This window comes from Pipistrellus hanaki (assembly GCF_964339955.1).
Source record: "Pipistrellus hanaki genome assembly, chromosome: 3".
Lineage (NCBI taxonomy): Eukaryota > Metazoa > Chordata > Mammalia > Chiroptera > Vespertilionidae > Pipistrellus > Pipistrellus hanaki.
Window position 1 is genome coordinate 117,095,235 of NC_140505.1, and position 17,685 is coordinate 117,112,919.

The 17,685-nt window shown below is 34.4% G+C and overlaps 1 protein-coding gene across 1 annotated transcript in view; it reads right to left on the reverse strand.

Moving 5' to 3' along the window:
* Positions 1-3,344: 3,344 nt before the first annotated feature.
* LOC311618890 (leucine-rich repeat- and IQ domain-containing protein 1-like) overlaps positions 3,345-17,685 on the reverse strand; it is a gene marked incomplete at its 3' end in the record, with an annotated part of 227,460 nt that continues 213,119 nt past the window's right edge. Inside the window, exon 26 of the mRNA XM_084876624.1 lies at positions 3,345-3,487. Within this exon, the coding sequence (XP_084732750.1) occupies positions 3,345-3,487 (143 nt within the window). The remainder of the gene's footprint in view (positions 3,488-17,685) is intronic.

Below are 17,685 nucleotides of genomic sequence, written 5' to 3' on the forward strand. Positions count from 1 at the left end.
TTTCTCAAAAGCAAACATACAAACATACAAAAAAATCAAACTGAACACTAATTTCCAAGAATCCCAGGATATTCTCTCTTTTGCCTCTAAAGCAGAATGGTGTCTATAGCAGTGCGTTGGCTTTTGTCATATTATTCTGCCATGTAAAAAAAAAAAAAAATTGAGTATGGTGCCTTAATACAATTTATGAGCACAATAAGAAATTAAGGTTTGAAATATTCCCCCAAACACCTACTAACATCTTATAATAAACTATATGCACAAAAGTCTTGTTGACAGGTTGAACCCTGGGAAGGTGAATCTCCAGACATCTATGGTATATAGTGAACTCTCAAATAAAGACATTTTAGAATGACCAAACACCCTACCAAGCTAATACTTTTATCGGCCTTTCTGTGATCAGTGGTTCACTTTACCATTCCTATTGGAAGTGAGGGATGATCATTGCATGTGGTAGTGCTGAGGGAAGAGGGCAGGTAGGAAGGTGAGGATTGAATTGGAAAGGGGTTGGAGTTAGTTCAAAGGGTGCAGAAAAGAACAAAATGTAACTTCAGGTTATGTATTTCAAGAGTAGCATTGCCTAGACCCATCACTGTCAATCTGTCATTTAGTAAACTGACATTTAGGTTCATGTTTTTATCTTCCCAAATCTTAAAGATAAATATTTACCTTAAAGTCTCCCCAAGAAAACAAACAAACAAAAAAGAATATCTCTTAATTTGATTTATTTCAGGTTTTATGCAATTGTTAAAATTTAAAAAATTAAATATAATTTGAAATGTATTCAATAATTTTCTAGCCTTTAAAGATAGCAGAAAGTGTTTCAAATTTACCTTTGCTAACTTCAAATTTAAGTTTACTATTTTTATCAAAACAAATAAGTTAATATTAATGTAAGTTTAAATTCTGAAAGATTTTTTTTAAATGATCATTTTAAGGCTAGACACAATAAACAGCAGATTTTAAATTTAATGCCATAATTAGGAAACTATTATATATATATATATATATATATATATATATATATATATATATACACTTAAATATATATACCTATATGTATGTATACATATCATCACCTAAAATTTAAGGAGTATCAATACTCATCATCTTCCTCAAAATTAATATTATGGAGCCTGGCTAGTGTGATTCAATGGCTGAGCATTGACCCATGGACCAAGAGGTCACCAGTTCTACCCTGGTCAGGGCACATGATCCTCAGTACGGGGTGTGTAGGAGGCAGCTGACGGATATTTCTCTCTCATGGATGGTTCCATCTCTCTCTCTCTCTCCCTTTCTCTCTCTCTAAAGTCAATTAACAACATATTTTTTTTATTATGATCCCTGGCCAGTGGCTCAGTTGGTTGATCAGGTTGATCATTGTTTTGTATATCAAAAGGTTTTGGGTTTGATTCCTGGTCAGGGTATACCTAACTAGGTAAGTAGGTTTGGTTCCTGGTCAGGATGCTTACAGGAGGCAACTGATCAATGTTTCTTTCTCAGATTGATGTCTCTCTCACTTTCTCTCCCTTTCTATCTAAAATCTGTAAACATATCCTTGGGTGAGGATAGAAATAATAATATTATTATGAAACAATTACATGGATCACAGAATAAGAAAACTATAGATTCAATTATTTTTAGGCACCAAAACAGTTTAATCATGCCCTGACCAGTATCATTCGGTTGGGCATCATTCCCAGCACTGAAACATTGCCCACTAATTCCTGGTCAGGGCACACGCCCAGATTGCAGGCTCAATCCCAAGTAGGGGGCATGCAGGAGGCAGCCCATCAATGTTTCACTCTCACATTGATGTTTCTCTCTCCCTCTCCTTCCCTCTCTTTCTCTGAAAAATCAATAAAAACATTTTTAAAAACACACAGTTTAATCATAAGCATCTTACCATCCTTGCATTTTCATTGGATTGATTTGAGTATACAAACCATAAAACCTTGTTAATATCAGCTTTAATGTAGCTTTTCCCTGCAGGGTTCATAATAAACTGAGATAAAATATTTTCTGTCATCACGTTATGTTGGTTTGTGGATACTGTTAGTAAAAGGATGGCATAACAGTATGCTCATAACGCAACTACATATGGAGCTTATGTTCCAAAACTCAATTTCTAGGCCACAACATCTGAATCTAAGTTTTCTATATTGATTGACAGCTCAAGGCTCATTAACATTTCTACCTCAATAAAGTTAAAAAAAATTTATAGGTTTGAAATGCAATAGAGCTCCAAGGGTAGATGAGAGGCACAAATTAAATAAATGCATCTCTAAATATGTGCATTTTAAATGAAATATTTAATTGCAAAGGAAAAATAAAGGAATAAAAACTAAAGTTCACAGGATTCTATTCCACAGCGTCACCCTGGAAAGTCACTGGAGAACTTTGCTTTGTGGAAAGGGCCTCATTGTCCCGAGAGTAAACGCCCTAAGGAGCATTAAATGTCAATGCAGCTTTCTGCACCTTGTATTTACTGTGATATCACAGAGTATTAACTACACAATAGTAAGGGTTTAATAAAACTGGCTTGTCATTTTAGACAACATATTAATGTTAAAAAAATTTTAAGGTTGTGCTCTGAAAATATTTTTAAACAATAATTTAAGGTACCATAATAAAAATTAAAATGATAAAGTATTTTTGAGTCAGTACAATAATTTTCATGAACCAGAATTAGTATCTACATTTCATAAGTAATAACAACATACATCTGAATGAAAAGTTACACATAAAATATCCAATCATTAAATTGATAAATATTTTAATTTTATTTTAATTTAAATGGAATGTATATTTTCTTAGCATAACTCTAATTTATTTAAGATGACAAAGTAAAACAAAAAAAGGCCATTTTCATTGTCTACTTCTAATTACTTCATATATATTTATCTTTGAAGTAGCTAATTATAATGATCTGGTAAAGTAAAATGTATTAATATATTATTTATTAGTACTATAAAGTGTCAATAAAATATAATTATATTCTCTTATGTGGATAATATTATAACTTATTATCCATAACTAAAAATATCTTTAATACATAAATCATGAAATTTTTTTTTTAAATTGAATATGCAAATTCCATTTCAATAGTTCAAGAATTAATTTCTGGAGGCCATTCTACATGAATATAGCAACAACAGCAAAACTGCATTTTACAGATTGGGAAATATATAACTCCACCATAAAACAAATTAAAATATAGGTAATAATGCAAATGAAATACAGTACAATAGACTAATAAAACATTGTGTCCAATTGGTAACATGAACAAATATCCATAGAGTTCTTCAAAAGAAATAAAGTGCCACATGCTGAAACTTGAAGAATTAGTTTGAAGTTTTTGCCTTCTTTCTGCCACTTCCCCATCCACCACTGAGTTGTAGAGGATTGTCACGGAATGATATCCGTTCTTTCTTAGAAGGTCCTGCATTGGCTATCATTGGTGCAAGTATTCCTTTAATTGAAAAACCTAGACAGTGATATCAAATGTATACTTTCATTTAACTTGATCCAAATAACTTATTTAAGTAAGCAATGTATTTGTCAACAACATGCATTATAGAATTATGTGAACTTTGAGTTTTAAAAAAGTATTGAGTTTTCATTTTGTTTGCAAATTAATCAAAGTTTTGCATGAATTATATTTAGGTTAAATAAAAGGAACTAAAGATTTAACTAGCTATGACAGTTTTCTTGTACCTACACTTCAAATATCTCTGGTATTTCAAGACTATTATAGATAACATATCTTTTCAGTATTTAGATACTTACATTTATTTATATTTTCAGAGTTTAAATTTTTATAATTGCTTATATTTTCATAAATAATCATCATCTTAAAATTAGCTTTAGAATTAACAACTGATTGAATTAACCACTTCCAGATAAAGAATTATTGGTGAAATGAAAAGCACATTGGTGAACTGGAAAGCATATTAGATCTAGAATCTAAAAATATTCATGGGTTCTAGTCTGGCTGCATATGACACAGCTTTGTCATTCTGGATATGTCATAACCTCTGATCCTCGTCTTATAATTGAGGGGAGAAACCTGTGCATTATAGGGTTGATGTGGCAGTTGCCTTTCTGATTATGCTGCAGAGGTGGTAAGGCCTGTGCTATAAAATAGAAGAAATCATTATCTATATTCAACAAATTAGAATTTCTCCAGAGAAAAGTAACAGAAATTGGTAGAGGTTAAAGACAAATAGCAGTTGAATGAACGGGAGAGTTGATTAAGAATGTTTTACTGGGCAAGATCCCAAAACACTGTATCAAGAATACTATTGAAGAACTATGATCATCTGCTTTAAATCTCCCGAGGATTAAGCAAGCACACAGGACTGGGTGTGTGGGGAAAGGGTTTGAAAAGCAGCAGAGTGAAGCATTCCACAGCTTTCTCAGTGCTGTGCTGGCTTTAGGCAAAGGTTTAAACCACTTGACTCTCCATCGCCATACTTTTGTGCTTTAAATAAATTTAGAGGGAAATTGTCTAATTCTTTTTTTTTAAATACTTTTATAACTACATTTTTTAACATTTAAAAATATATATCCAAATAGATATATTAGGAAACATTAGACTGTGGACATTAGTCTGTAATTTCAGGTTTGGTGCAATATGATGGTGAATATTCACTTTAAAAGTCAATTTTATACTGACAAGCTCTTTAAAAATATAGTATTACTTCTTTATTTTTAATCCTAAAAATGTGATTAGGAACACAAATACAAAGGAGTTTAATGAGCCTCTACAAAGATAGAATATTTTACTTTTAGTCTACAAAGAGAACATTACCGACAGGCAGGAACAAAAAATAAAAGGTATTGTTTTGGGAATGGGTATGCTAGGTATGGAGAGGCTAATGCCTATGGCACAAGTCTGTAATAGAGTTAGAAACAGAACACAGACCAGGGGTTAGAGGCCTTCCTAGCTGGCACTCCTGAAGGCAATCACCGCAGAGAGAGGAACAACTCGGAGATGCCAATGGAGCTGGCTTCCTGTACTGGCCAGATGTAGCCTGCATGAAGCTACTCCCTGTCAGTCAGTCAGTAGTCCTTTGTCAGATTGTAAGGACTCTTTCAAGCAGCAGCGATATTAAAGCAAGAATCTCCTAATGATAAAATAGTAGCCTAAAAAACATAAGAAATTATGCTAAAGCTTATCTACTTTATGTTTACTAGTTACATATGGAAAACAAATTATTTCCAAATAACAAAATGTTAGTATACTTTGTTCTTTTTTAAGGAAAAAAAAAAAAAAAAGCAAAACAAAACACTGTTACAGTAGTAAACCCTCATCTTGCCCCAGCAGTAAACATTCTTTGATAAATATACTGCATCCTGGATATCAAGCATGCATGTACACGAACACATTATTTAGGGAGAATGCTAGCATTGGAAGGATGGGGGAGCAGGGATGTCTGAGAAATGTAGAGCTATCGGGACACATTTAGAATTCAGATATATTTACTTAAGAAAAAATAGATTAAAAAGAATACGTGGATTTTCAGAAATGGCTACCACAAATGCTGTGTTCCAATAGAGAAAGCTTAATTAATTTTCATGCAAGCATAATTCAAGCATGGAAATGAGTATGTATTTTATAATATAATTAAATAAGATAGTTTATTATTATTGGTTAATCTTTTTGATGAAATAATCTTACATCATTTAATGCCTTTATTATATATATATATATATATATATATATATATATATATTTTTTTTTTTTTTTTTTTTTTAATCAAAGATGGCAATAATAGGTAAGAAGAATGGACAAAGTATTGAAATCTGTATAGGTAACATTATAGGCTTCTAAAATAATTATTTCAAAACGAGATTAATGGAATTACATTAAAACAGCTTTTATTTTTAGACAAAGTCCCAATTCTTTAAAAAAATTTAAATATATTTTTATTATTTTAGGAGAGAGTAAGGGAGAGGAGAGAGAGAAAGAGATCAATGAGCTGCCTCCTGCATGCCCCCTACTGGGGATCTAGCCCACAACCTGGGCATATGACCTGACCAGGAATCGAAACAACAACCTCTAGGACATTGGCCAGGGCTGAAGTCCTAATTTTTAACTATTTCTGCATTCTAAAGGGTTCTTTTTTGTTTTTTTTTTTTTGTTTACTGACTACATATTTACAGTATGGTACAAGTTTTTATTCCTAACACTGTTCTGTTATCTTTATTTTGAAGGTGTTAATGAATCTTCAAGTCTTTTTTTATTTACCCACAATCTAACCCTATATTTAAAAGGCAGTTTGTGAGTTTTCCATTGTTTAGTGTAATTCCTTCAGCAAATAATTATTATTATTTAAAAACCATATCATGTGATATTACAAAATAACTTTATGAACATTAGAAGGATATTTTTAGTGAAATGAAAATACTGTAGAAAACTAGTATTTAAAATTACATAAATAGTTATGTGAATGTATATATTTTTAAAAACTATATTTTAGATGTGATTAAAAGCTTTTATTGTTTGGCAATATGTAAATGAACAATTTGAGCAGTAATCAATATAGCTTATTCTTTCATTTGATTTTGTGAGATTCTTTTTGTTAATCGTATATATTTTTGAACTACCAGATCTATAGAAAATAAATTGAAAAGTAAAACAGCATATCTATAAAGGATCCACATATTGGCATTCATAGCAAAGCTATTACTTCGTCCTATAATTACTCTAGAAATGAAAGTAGCAATTTGATTCTGTCAATGTATAATCATTGTAAAATTACTTACTCACATGAAAATACAATAGTTAGAGAATCTTGCCTCTAAAATTATTATTAAAGCTAGATCTGCTGATGTGTTCCTGGAATAAAAAGTTATAGCTAAAGGAACTGTGACATGTTTTGTTTTTTTTTCTCTCTTTCATGCAACATTATTGTTATAGATTTTATGCTTTTTAAACAGTCTGTTGCATATTTATAGGTGATCATGCACATGAACAATTGTCTCATATATATGCTGAAAGTATGTCTTGATAAGGGTGCTTTATCTTTCAAAAAGTCACTTCTTTGCCACATAATCTGTGTTCTGCTAAAGATTTGTTCTGGTCCTTTAAATTCTTTTTTTGTTGTTAAATCCTTGTTCTTTAACAAATGTCAAGGTCTATATATGCTGTGTTTTGATAAGTAATTTAATATGTAAAACGCTTTGAATGACTCTTCTGGTATGTATAAAAAAAACTTTGTTAAACAAGTCAAAATAGAAATTTCATGAGGTAGAGTGATACGTCATTGGATTTTTCATTGATACACTCAACACTATGTGTCTGGACATAGAAAAAATTTCAAAGTCCTTGCCATATTGTATTGCTTAACAGCAGATACAGCCTAAGTAAAGCATGGAGAGAAAAAAAATTCAGCAGTTTAATGAAAGTGACCAGAACAAATTTTTAGCAGCAAAGCGTTTATATCAATTTAAGTGCTATGATTGAGTTACACTTGCCCAGTTTGAGGTTGAGGTTGGTATTATAGTATTCAAATAACGGTTACTTTTTAAGGCCATTTCTATGTCCAACCTCAAGTAATAATGGTCATTTACAGTGAACTTCAGGTAGATAGTTTTAAGTCTAACATTAAGGATGAAAACAAAGCAAAACAACAAGCAGGTTGCTTATATCATATCCAGATTTCCTCAATGTAATGTGGTGATATTGCTTGGTTCTTAAATTGTTCTCAAGCTTTTTCAGTGAATATGTTTTTTATATAATTTATAAAGAGATTAATAAAATATGTTTCTCAAAATCCCAATTGGACAATGATATGTATAGTTATTTTTCTTACCCAACATTTAAAAGACATATAAATAAGAAAAGTTAGGTTTGACTCATTTGATAATCATAAAAATATCTGTAGTATTTGTTATCAATGTTAAAAATCACAATGCCTATTTTTTAAAAAATCAACATGTGTGACATATTAATTAGCTTTATCTAGGTGCATTTATTTTGAAAAATAACCCCTAAGGATGAAGGCTAATACATACTACAGGTGGTAAGAAATCTTATTTTGATAGATATTGTATAATTTTTTTCCTTTTGTATTTTGCCTATTTCTTGATCTTTTATAATAACTAGCATTCACATTTGATCTACAGTCTTCTTATACTATGCACTGATTTCCTAGGATTTATTACTTTTGACACACTACTGTGTTTGTGTCTTCTTAAGGATACCTTGTGGCTGTGTATACACACATAGAGATTATTAGAATGTTATGCTAAAAATGCTATTTTTTTCTATAAATTCTGTGGTTCTTATAGTAATATGGTTCAACACTTTTTTTCTAAAGTAATTTTTTTTGATTGATTGATTTTCAGTTATAAAATCTAAATAGGTTTTCTGATTTTTTTTTCCCCAGAACTAGATGTGCCTTCTATCACATGTTCCTTAAATTAATTAAAACACAAACTTTTCATTCGTACTTATTCTCTATAACTCAGGTTATTCCCAAACTAGTAGATAGAGTGCAGTGCTTCCTCCTCATCCAAAAGATGCCTGGAGTCAAAGATAGTACTTAACCACAAGGATTCCTTAAACACAAACCCTATGATACCACATTGGTTGACATGCTAACCAAGATGGCTACTACGTGACTAATGAACAGGTGGTATAAACATATACAACCTGGATAACCTAGTCAAAGAGATCATTTATATCCTGGGTAGGACAAAGCGAGACATAGTGAGATTTCATTGCTACTACTCAGAGTGATGCGCAATTTAATACATGAATTGTTTATTTCTGAAATTTCCCATTTTATATTTTTGAACTGTGGTTGACCACAGTAACTTAAACCCTGGAAAGTGAAACCACAAATAATGTGAAACTACTGTATTTAAGCTTATAAATTAATTAGGGAGTAACAAGTGTAACTCGATAAGAAGCTTGAATGAAATTTAACAGTTTATAAGCTATCTAGGCATTCAGTTTCTACTGAACACAGTTGGACCTAAAAATCAGGTCCTATGTCCCTTTACTTTTGTCAGTTCGGGGAAGATCTGTTCCCAACTTCTCCAATCATTTTTCTTTTTTTAATTCTCTTCAGAACTCTTTTAAATTTCATTAAATTTACAACTAAGTGTCCATAAGTATTTGTAAATAAAGGATAATGGCATAAATAATGCTAATAATTTCCCTTCATATGCATAGTTCTTTCATCAACCCAATTATTATATTTTAATTTCTAATAATCTTGTCTTATCCCATTTTTCCCACATTAATTTGCCAGAGTAAATGTTTAGCAAAAAATATGTATCCTAAGAAAATTACAAAATGTTTATTACTAAGCAGTTATCTTTTGGAATTTAAAACCAAAATTTGATTTTCAAGCTCTCAGAGGCACTTGTGGTCTCTGAGAGCTTTAAATAAAAATCTTGCTTTTATTTACACATTCATTTACCATGTGTTTATTTAGTGCCTATTATGTAGCAGGCATTGTTCTATCCTGCATTTCAATACAGCTGCCCTGTCAATTTTCTTCCATGTGCCAAAGAACATTAGCAACTATCATATTGTAGTTGCTTTCCATTGATGCTGTTCTCATAATTCTATCTTTACAACCCTCATGTGGAACTTGTACAAAATAAATACTTATTTTCAAATTCCCAGTGAACACTTGTGGATAGGTTTCCCAAAAATTTTTCATGGAAACTTTCATTATCCCTTTTCATGCTTATTAGTTCTTAGCAGGGAGACATTTGGCAACAATAAACATGACTAGCCTGAGGAGTTGTTATAATATGCACTTCAATTTCCTTCATTTAACAAATGCATTTCACATTTGACCATACCCATTTATTTTCACACCATAGTAGCTAGTGTAAGAAATTGGTTTGAAAGCAATAACAACAACAGAAAGTCAGAGCAAAACAACTTATTTAAGAGAATGATCATGAAGGAAAAACTAAAACATTGCATTTAGAAACATGATGCTTTAATCTATGATTAATAGGACATACATGGATCCTGTCCTCAAAAATGGAAAATGTGATGTTTAATAAATAATAATAAATGTAGCTGACATGTGCACAAACAGTTCTCTCACACAGATACAGTTGAAATTTGTTTTTGTTTTTCTGGACAATGTCAAGTGCTGGTGAAACTAACTACTGTTTCAGATCAATAAACATCATTCTATAGTTACTAATAAATTTCACTTAACTGTGTCTGGAATCATTGTGTTTTTAAAAAAACACATTTTATTGGTTTTTTTACAGAGAGAAAGGGAGAGAGATAGTTAGAAACATTGAAGAGAGAGAAACATTGATCAGTTGCATCCTGCACACTCCCTACTGGGTATGTGCCTGCAAACAAGGTACATGCCCTTAACCAGAATTGAACCTGGGATCCTTGAGTCTGCAGGCTGATGCTCTATCCACTGAACCAAACTGGTTAGGGCTGGAATCATTGTTGACTGTTTCAGATTGTGGAAATAGGCAGTGTCTGACTGTTAAAGGACATCAATCAACTCTGTAGTAGATTTTTAATATGTATCTATTAGAAGATGATTCCACTGTCCATCTAAATATACTTTTGATATTCCAGTTCTGGTTACTGGAATAATTTCAGGCTGACATGTTAATGTTAATGTGTTTGTTTAATTAATTGTCAGATTTTGGGGACAAAATATCCAGACCTATTTTTTAAAGTTCCTACCAAAAACTTGAGCCCAAGAAAAATCAGAGTAAACTGATTAATCAATTATAAAAATAGTCTCAAAGTTTTAAATTTGACATTAATAGAGACCAAGTCTTGCTTTCTGAGATGTAGCTCTAACTTCTATATTGACAGGTTACTAAATGGGAGTACATAAAACTAAAAAGTTTTTTTTTTGTGTAGCAAAGGTTTCCATCAACAAAACAAAAAGAACCCAATGAGTGGGAGAACATACTCACCAATAATATATCTAATAAGGTGTAAACATTCAAAATTTATAAAGAACTTATTAATTTAACACCAAACAATCCAATTAGAAAATGGGCCAAGAACTTGAACAGACACTTCTCCAAAGAAAACATGTAGATGCCAATAGACACGCGAAAAGATGATCAATGTCACTAATCATCAGATAAATGCAAATTAAAACCACAATGAGATATCACCTCACACCTGTCAGAATGGCTATCATCAATAAATCAACAAATAAGTGTTGGTGAGGATGCTGAGAAAAGGGAAACATTGTATCCTGTTGGCAGAAATGCAGACTGGTGCAGCCACTATGGAAAAGAGTATGAAATTTCCACAAAAAAGTTAAAAATGGAATTGCCTTTGACCCAGCAATTCTACTTCTTAGAATATAGTAAATAAACCTGAAATACTGATTTGAAAAAAGACATAAACCCATATATTCATTGCAGTGTCATTTACCAAGATTTGGAAGCAGCCCATGAGTAGGTTAAGTGGATAAAAAAGATGTGGTATATGTGCACAATGGAATATTATTTGGCTGGGAAAATAAGTAAATCTTATCTTTTTTGACAGCATGGATGGACCTGGAAATTATTATGCTAAGTGAAATAAACCAGTCAAAGAAACACAAATACCATATAGTTTCACTTATATATGGGAGCTAATGAACACAATAAACGAACAAGCCAATCAGAAAGAGATTCATAGATCCAGAAAAAAGTCTGATAGCTGACTGTAGGGAAAGGGGTTGAGGGGCTGGATGACAAAGGTGAAGGGTTTAAGAAGAAGAAAAAAAAAAGAAGAAAAAAAAATTCCTCATATACACAGACAATAGTAGGATGATTACCAGAGGGAAAAGTGGGTGGGAGGAGGTAGGAAAGTTGACTTAAGGGAATGGGGTAAAAAGTTAAGTCTTTAGGTGGTAAACACAGAATATGATATGAAGATGATATAGAAGTATACAGCTGAAACCTATATAATTTTATTAATCAATGTTAAAAAATAATAATCTAATAAAAGAGTAATATGCAAATTGACCATCACTCCAACAAACAAGCTGGTTGACCCCATGTGGTCAAAGATCCTGTTCCCATGTGGACACAAGATGGCCACCACAAGATGGCCAGCAGGGGAGGGCAGTTGGGGGTGATCAAGCCTTCAGGGGAGGGCAGTTAGGGGTGACCAGGCCGGCAGAGGAGGGAAGTTGGGGGCAAACAGGCTGACAGGGGAGCAGTTAGACATCAATCATGCTGGCATGGGAATGGTTAAGTGGTGATCAGGCTGGCAGGCAGAAGCGGTTAGGGGCAATCAGGAAGGCAGGCAAGTGAGCAGTTGGGAGCCAGCAGTCCTGGATTGTGACAGGGATGTCCGACTGCCTGTTTAAGCCTGATCCCACTGGGACAGGGCCTAAACGGGCAGTTGGACATCCTTCGAGGGGTCCCAGATTGGAGAGGGTGCAGGCTGGGCTGAGGGACAGCCCCCTCGCCCCTGAGCACGAATTTCTTGTACCAGGCCGCTAGTCTATATATATAAAAAAAGCCTAAGTTACCTTTACAACTGAACAACCTGAATGACCAGAATGACTAGTTAACCTGTCACTATGATGCGCACTGACCACCAGGGGTCATATGCTCAATGCAGTGCGCTTTGACCTGGTGGTCAGTGTGCTTCCACAGTGTAAGTGCTGCTCAGCTGGACATCAGTGGTGGTGGTGGCAGCAGGCATAGTGGGGCCAGGATAAGCAGTATCCCTGACAGGGGCTCCTCCCCAGCCACCTGCCTCTTCAGCACTAGTATATCCCTCAAGGGAATGCTGGACTGCTGGGTTTCCGCTGATCCCAGGCTGGGAGAGGGCACAGCCCCGGCTGAGGGATCAGCTGTGCATGAATCCATGCACTTGGCCTCTAGCACATAAATAATATGAAAAAAAATGTAGAAAAATAAAACAAAAAAGAAGAGAATAAACAGAGCCAGATTTCATCATATATAAAACAAAAATGTTTAATGTGGCCACAATTATTTACAAAATCTTATCCTTGCCTTATTTTTATCTGGGGAAAATATGTACCATCTAGAATAGAGTTGAAATTTGAATTTTTAAAAATGAAAATCTTATCTTCAATTTTCATCTCTTCTACAACAAAATTTTGCAATAATTGGCATAGATAGTGCTGTCACATAATTATTTTATTAGAAGATTTGTAAGCAAAATACCTTCATATATAAGTATGCTAGTTAATCAGATATATGCAAGTTAATTAAAATTTAACATCAATAATTTTTTCTTAAACACAATTATATTATTTTACTCTCAAATTTATTAAAAGAGTTTTATGTGCTATTGCCAATATTTTATTATCATCCATTGCTGTTCAATTCTGTCAACATCAGTTCACTCACAACTTTCCTGAAAATTCACACTGATAGAGCAGTAGGAATTTAAGTCTACTATGTCCCAGCACTTCATAGTTACCCTTTCTTTTAATCCTCATTACAAGTCTGTAAGATACATATCACTTTCATTTTTAAAATATTTCATTTATATGCAGTTTCAGTCTATAATGAAAAATATGCAGGTAGGAACCAGATTAAATATAACCTTATAGTCTCCTTTGATCACTCTATGTAACAGAAAATTAAGTTAAGTGAAAATGTTCTTAATCATTCAGTGAAGAAATTATTATTTGTGAATGTAATTTATGGAATATGAAGGATCAATAGGAAGTAGCAGAACTGCTATAATGGTCAAAATGCTAGAGACCTTGGAGCCTTGAAAAAGGGAAATTTCAAAGGAGTGGCAGAGATTTAGAGAGCACCAATAACAAATTGGGGAGGTAAATATAAGCAGCATCAGTGATTGGTATCCTATCTAGTAAAACAGGAATATGCTAATTGACCATCATGCCCTCACAAAGATGGTGGTGCCCAGAGCCAATAAAGAAGGAAGATGCTAATTGATGGCCACACTTTCAAAGATGGTGGCACCCACAGCCACAAGATGGTGACATCTAGTCCCCTCAGCCCTGCCAGAGCACCTGCCTCCAAAGTCCCCCAGTCCTCTCAGCTTCCCAACCATGCAGGGCTGGCCAGAAGTGCAGGCAAGCCTCAGATGTTGGCTGCCCAGCCACCCAGAGCCACCTGAGGCTCAGGTAACCAGGGCCAGCCAAGGCCTGTGCTGCCGGCAGTGGCAGCAGCAGAGGTGTGATGGGGGTGTCGTCTTCCCCTGATTGCCAGGTCACCTCCCACCCCTGAGGGCTCCTGGACTGTGTGAGAGGGCAGGCTGGGTTGAGGGATAACCCCTCCAATGCATGAACTTTCATGCACCGGACCTCTAGTTATATTTATAAATGAAAATAAAATGACTTTTTTATGATGCTTTACAGTTTGAAAATCATTTTTGTAACTGGATGAAAATTGTAACATGGCAAGAATTAGGAGGTAAAATTCTGTGTGTGTATATATCTATCTATCTTTTTGGCCTGATATTTTATGTTAAATTATAAGTTTATAGTTTAAGTAAAAAACTTGGTAGTAGAAAAATGCCACATAATTATAGAAAATAGACAATATTTCTCATCCAATCAAGTTTCCTAACTGAAGGAGTAGTGAGAGGATAGATGGTAACCTCAGATGTGGGTCCTCCCACTTAAAAATTAACAGGGAAATTTTTAAATACATCTTTGATTGGATGGAATTATTATTAACTAGAGGCGGAGTGCACAAAATTTGTGCTCAGGTAGGGTCCCTAGGCCTGGCCAGTGATCAAGGCCTCCCTCTGAGGGGCAACCAGTGGGATGATTGGGGGTGGTGCCCCTTCTGGCACCTGCCTTGGCCCATCTGGCACTGCCACTCACCAGCCCTGCCCCTTGCTGCTGCCACCAGTCCCCTCCCTCTGTGGGGAAACCTGTGGGGCAGTTCAGGGGGGGGATCCCCACTGGCACCTGCCTTGGCTTGCCTGAGGCCTGTGGGCTGGAAGCAGCTCCTACATTGAGCATCTGCCCCCTGGTGTCAGTGCATTTCATAGCGACAAGTCAGTCTACAGTTTGGTCAATTTGCATGTTAGGTTTTTATTATATAGGATAGTTTCACAGAGAAAAATCAAAGCTATATTACATAAGATACGGCTTATATTTTTGAAATACAAAAATAATATATATCTTTTTATTTTGAAAATAAATTTAACCTCTACTTTTTAAAAAATTGCAACATTTGCTATATTAGGCATAATTATAAGGTATATAGGTTGACCGTATTTTTTTAAAGTTTAGAATTTTTAATATTTAATTGAATTTGAAATTACCTCTACAATATAAAAAATACCTAAGATATATTAAGTGCTTAATAAATGTTCATTGAACAAAACAGCCACTAATAACTTCAAAGGTAGAATTTATTCAGGGTGCATTTAAAGCATTATTAGTCTTAACTTCTAAAAGAGAACCCCTCTGTTGCCTGTCAGTTTGGGCACATAGGTAGAGTAGAGATCTCTTCAAAACATACATTGCTTTCCTCAGGAGAGACTGCAGGCCTGGTTCTCTGATTAATATTCTGCATGAGAACGATCAGATATACAAATAAGTCCTATAAATTGAAAACTAAAATTTCTCATACAGAGGATAGTTTGTTTTTCCTGTAATAGCATTTTAGAGATATAATAAACTTCATAGACTTTACTACTTTTTGGATAAACTATTAAATTGTGCCTATTGGTTTAACACCCCCCCCCCCTTAATGTCTTTAACTGTAAATTTACAAGCAACAACTTTTTCCTTAAAAGTGAACATTTAGCTAAAGCAGCAATTTTCAACCTTTTCCATTTTATGGCACATAAACTAATTACTAAAATTCTATAGCACATCAAAAATATATTTTTTGCCAATCTGACAAAAATAGCTATAGTTTTTATTGACTTACCATGAAAAAAAAGTAATTACCTACCCTTATTGCTTCAAAGTGACTTTTTAAAAAATCAGGTGCCTATATTTGTATTTAAGGATTTCTAGTACTAAGAATTAACCAATCAGCTGCAACTTTTTTTATGCAATGTGACCAATAAGTTGCAAATCTAATATATGGGCTATACATTAATGGTTCAAATCAGTGCATTCATACTGGATGGTCATTGTTGTGTTGACTGCTGTCATTTTATTTTATTTTATTTGACAGTCTAAGGGAAAAGAAGTCAGTGTGCCTAACTAAATGGTCAGGTACTGCCTGTCAAAATTCTTGCAGCAACCCAGTTGAAAATCTCTGAGCTAAAGTAAGCTATAGATAGTTTCCAAATGCTACCCTATGAAATGTTACTGGATTTTCAATAGGACATTGTTTTTTTTTAGAATATTTCTATACTAATAGAAGGGTAATATGCTAATTCGGGCAGGTGTTTTCTAGGACAACCTTCTGGATGTCCTTCTGGACAAAGCTGCAGCAGCTGGGAAGAGCTGAAGCGTGGCTGCGAAGGGCCCAGACTCATGACGGCAGTGGCAGCAGCAGCAGGGTAATTGGGGGCGCCTTCCCCTGATCCACCAGGTTGCCTCCCACAGAGAGATGCCAGACTGCAGCTTAGGTCAGGGGCAAAGCAGAGGTGGTTAAGGGCAATCAGACTGGCAGGGGAGCAAGTTAGGGGCGATCAGGCCAGCAGGAGGACAAGTTAGGGGTAATTAGGCCAGCAGGGGGGCAAGTTAGGGGCAATCAAGTGAGCAGGCAGAGGCAGTTAGGGGCTATCAGGCAGGCAGGCAGAGGGATTAGAGGCGATCAGGCAGGCAGGCAGGTGAGTGATTAAGAGCAAGCGGTCCTAGATTTTGAGGGGGATGTCCAACTGTCCCTGCAGGATTGAGCCTAAACCAGAAGTCGGACATCCACCTCGTGGTCCCAGATTGGAGAGGATGCATGCCGGGCTGAGAAACTCCCTCTCCCCGTGCAAGAATTTCATGCACCAGGCCTCTAGCATATATATAGAAAGAGACATTAAGATATCTACTAAGTATTTATAGTAGAATATTTCTAAGCCAAATCATTTCAGTAGGCATGTTGGTCTTAAAAATAACTTATAGCTTTCTAAAATTCAACTTAAAATTTTAAAAAAGCTGGGGTAGCAATACTTATATCTGACAAATTAGATCTCAGAGTGAAGGAGATAACAAGAGATAATGAAGGCCACTTCATAATACTAAAGGGAGAAATCCAACAAGAAGAAATAACCCTGGTAAATATATATGCACCCAATACAGGAGCACCCAAATACATTAAAAAACTGCTGGAGGACATTAAGGAAGAGATTAATAGCGATACAATCATAGTAGGAGATTTTAATACCCCACTGTTATCCTTTGACAAATCATCTAAACAAAAAATCAGCAAAGAAATATCAATCCTAAATGACTCACTAGACCAGATGGAATTAATCGACATCTTCAGAACATTCCACCCCAAAGCCACAGAATATACATTCTTCTCAAGTGCACATGGGACATTCTCAAAGATAGACCACATTTTGGGACATAGGCAAATCTCTTCAAATTCAAAAAGATAGAAATCATATCAAGCATCTTCTCAGATCATAATGACATAAAACTGGAAATTAACTACAATAAAAATAATCCAAAGAAATAAAACACATGGAGACTAAACAGCATGCTATTAAACAAGGACTGGGTTACCAGAGAAATCAAGGAAGAAATTAAAAACATCCTGGAAACAAATGACAATGAAAACACAACAATCCAAAATCTATGGGACACA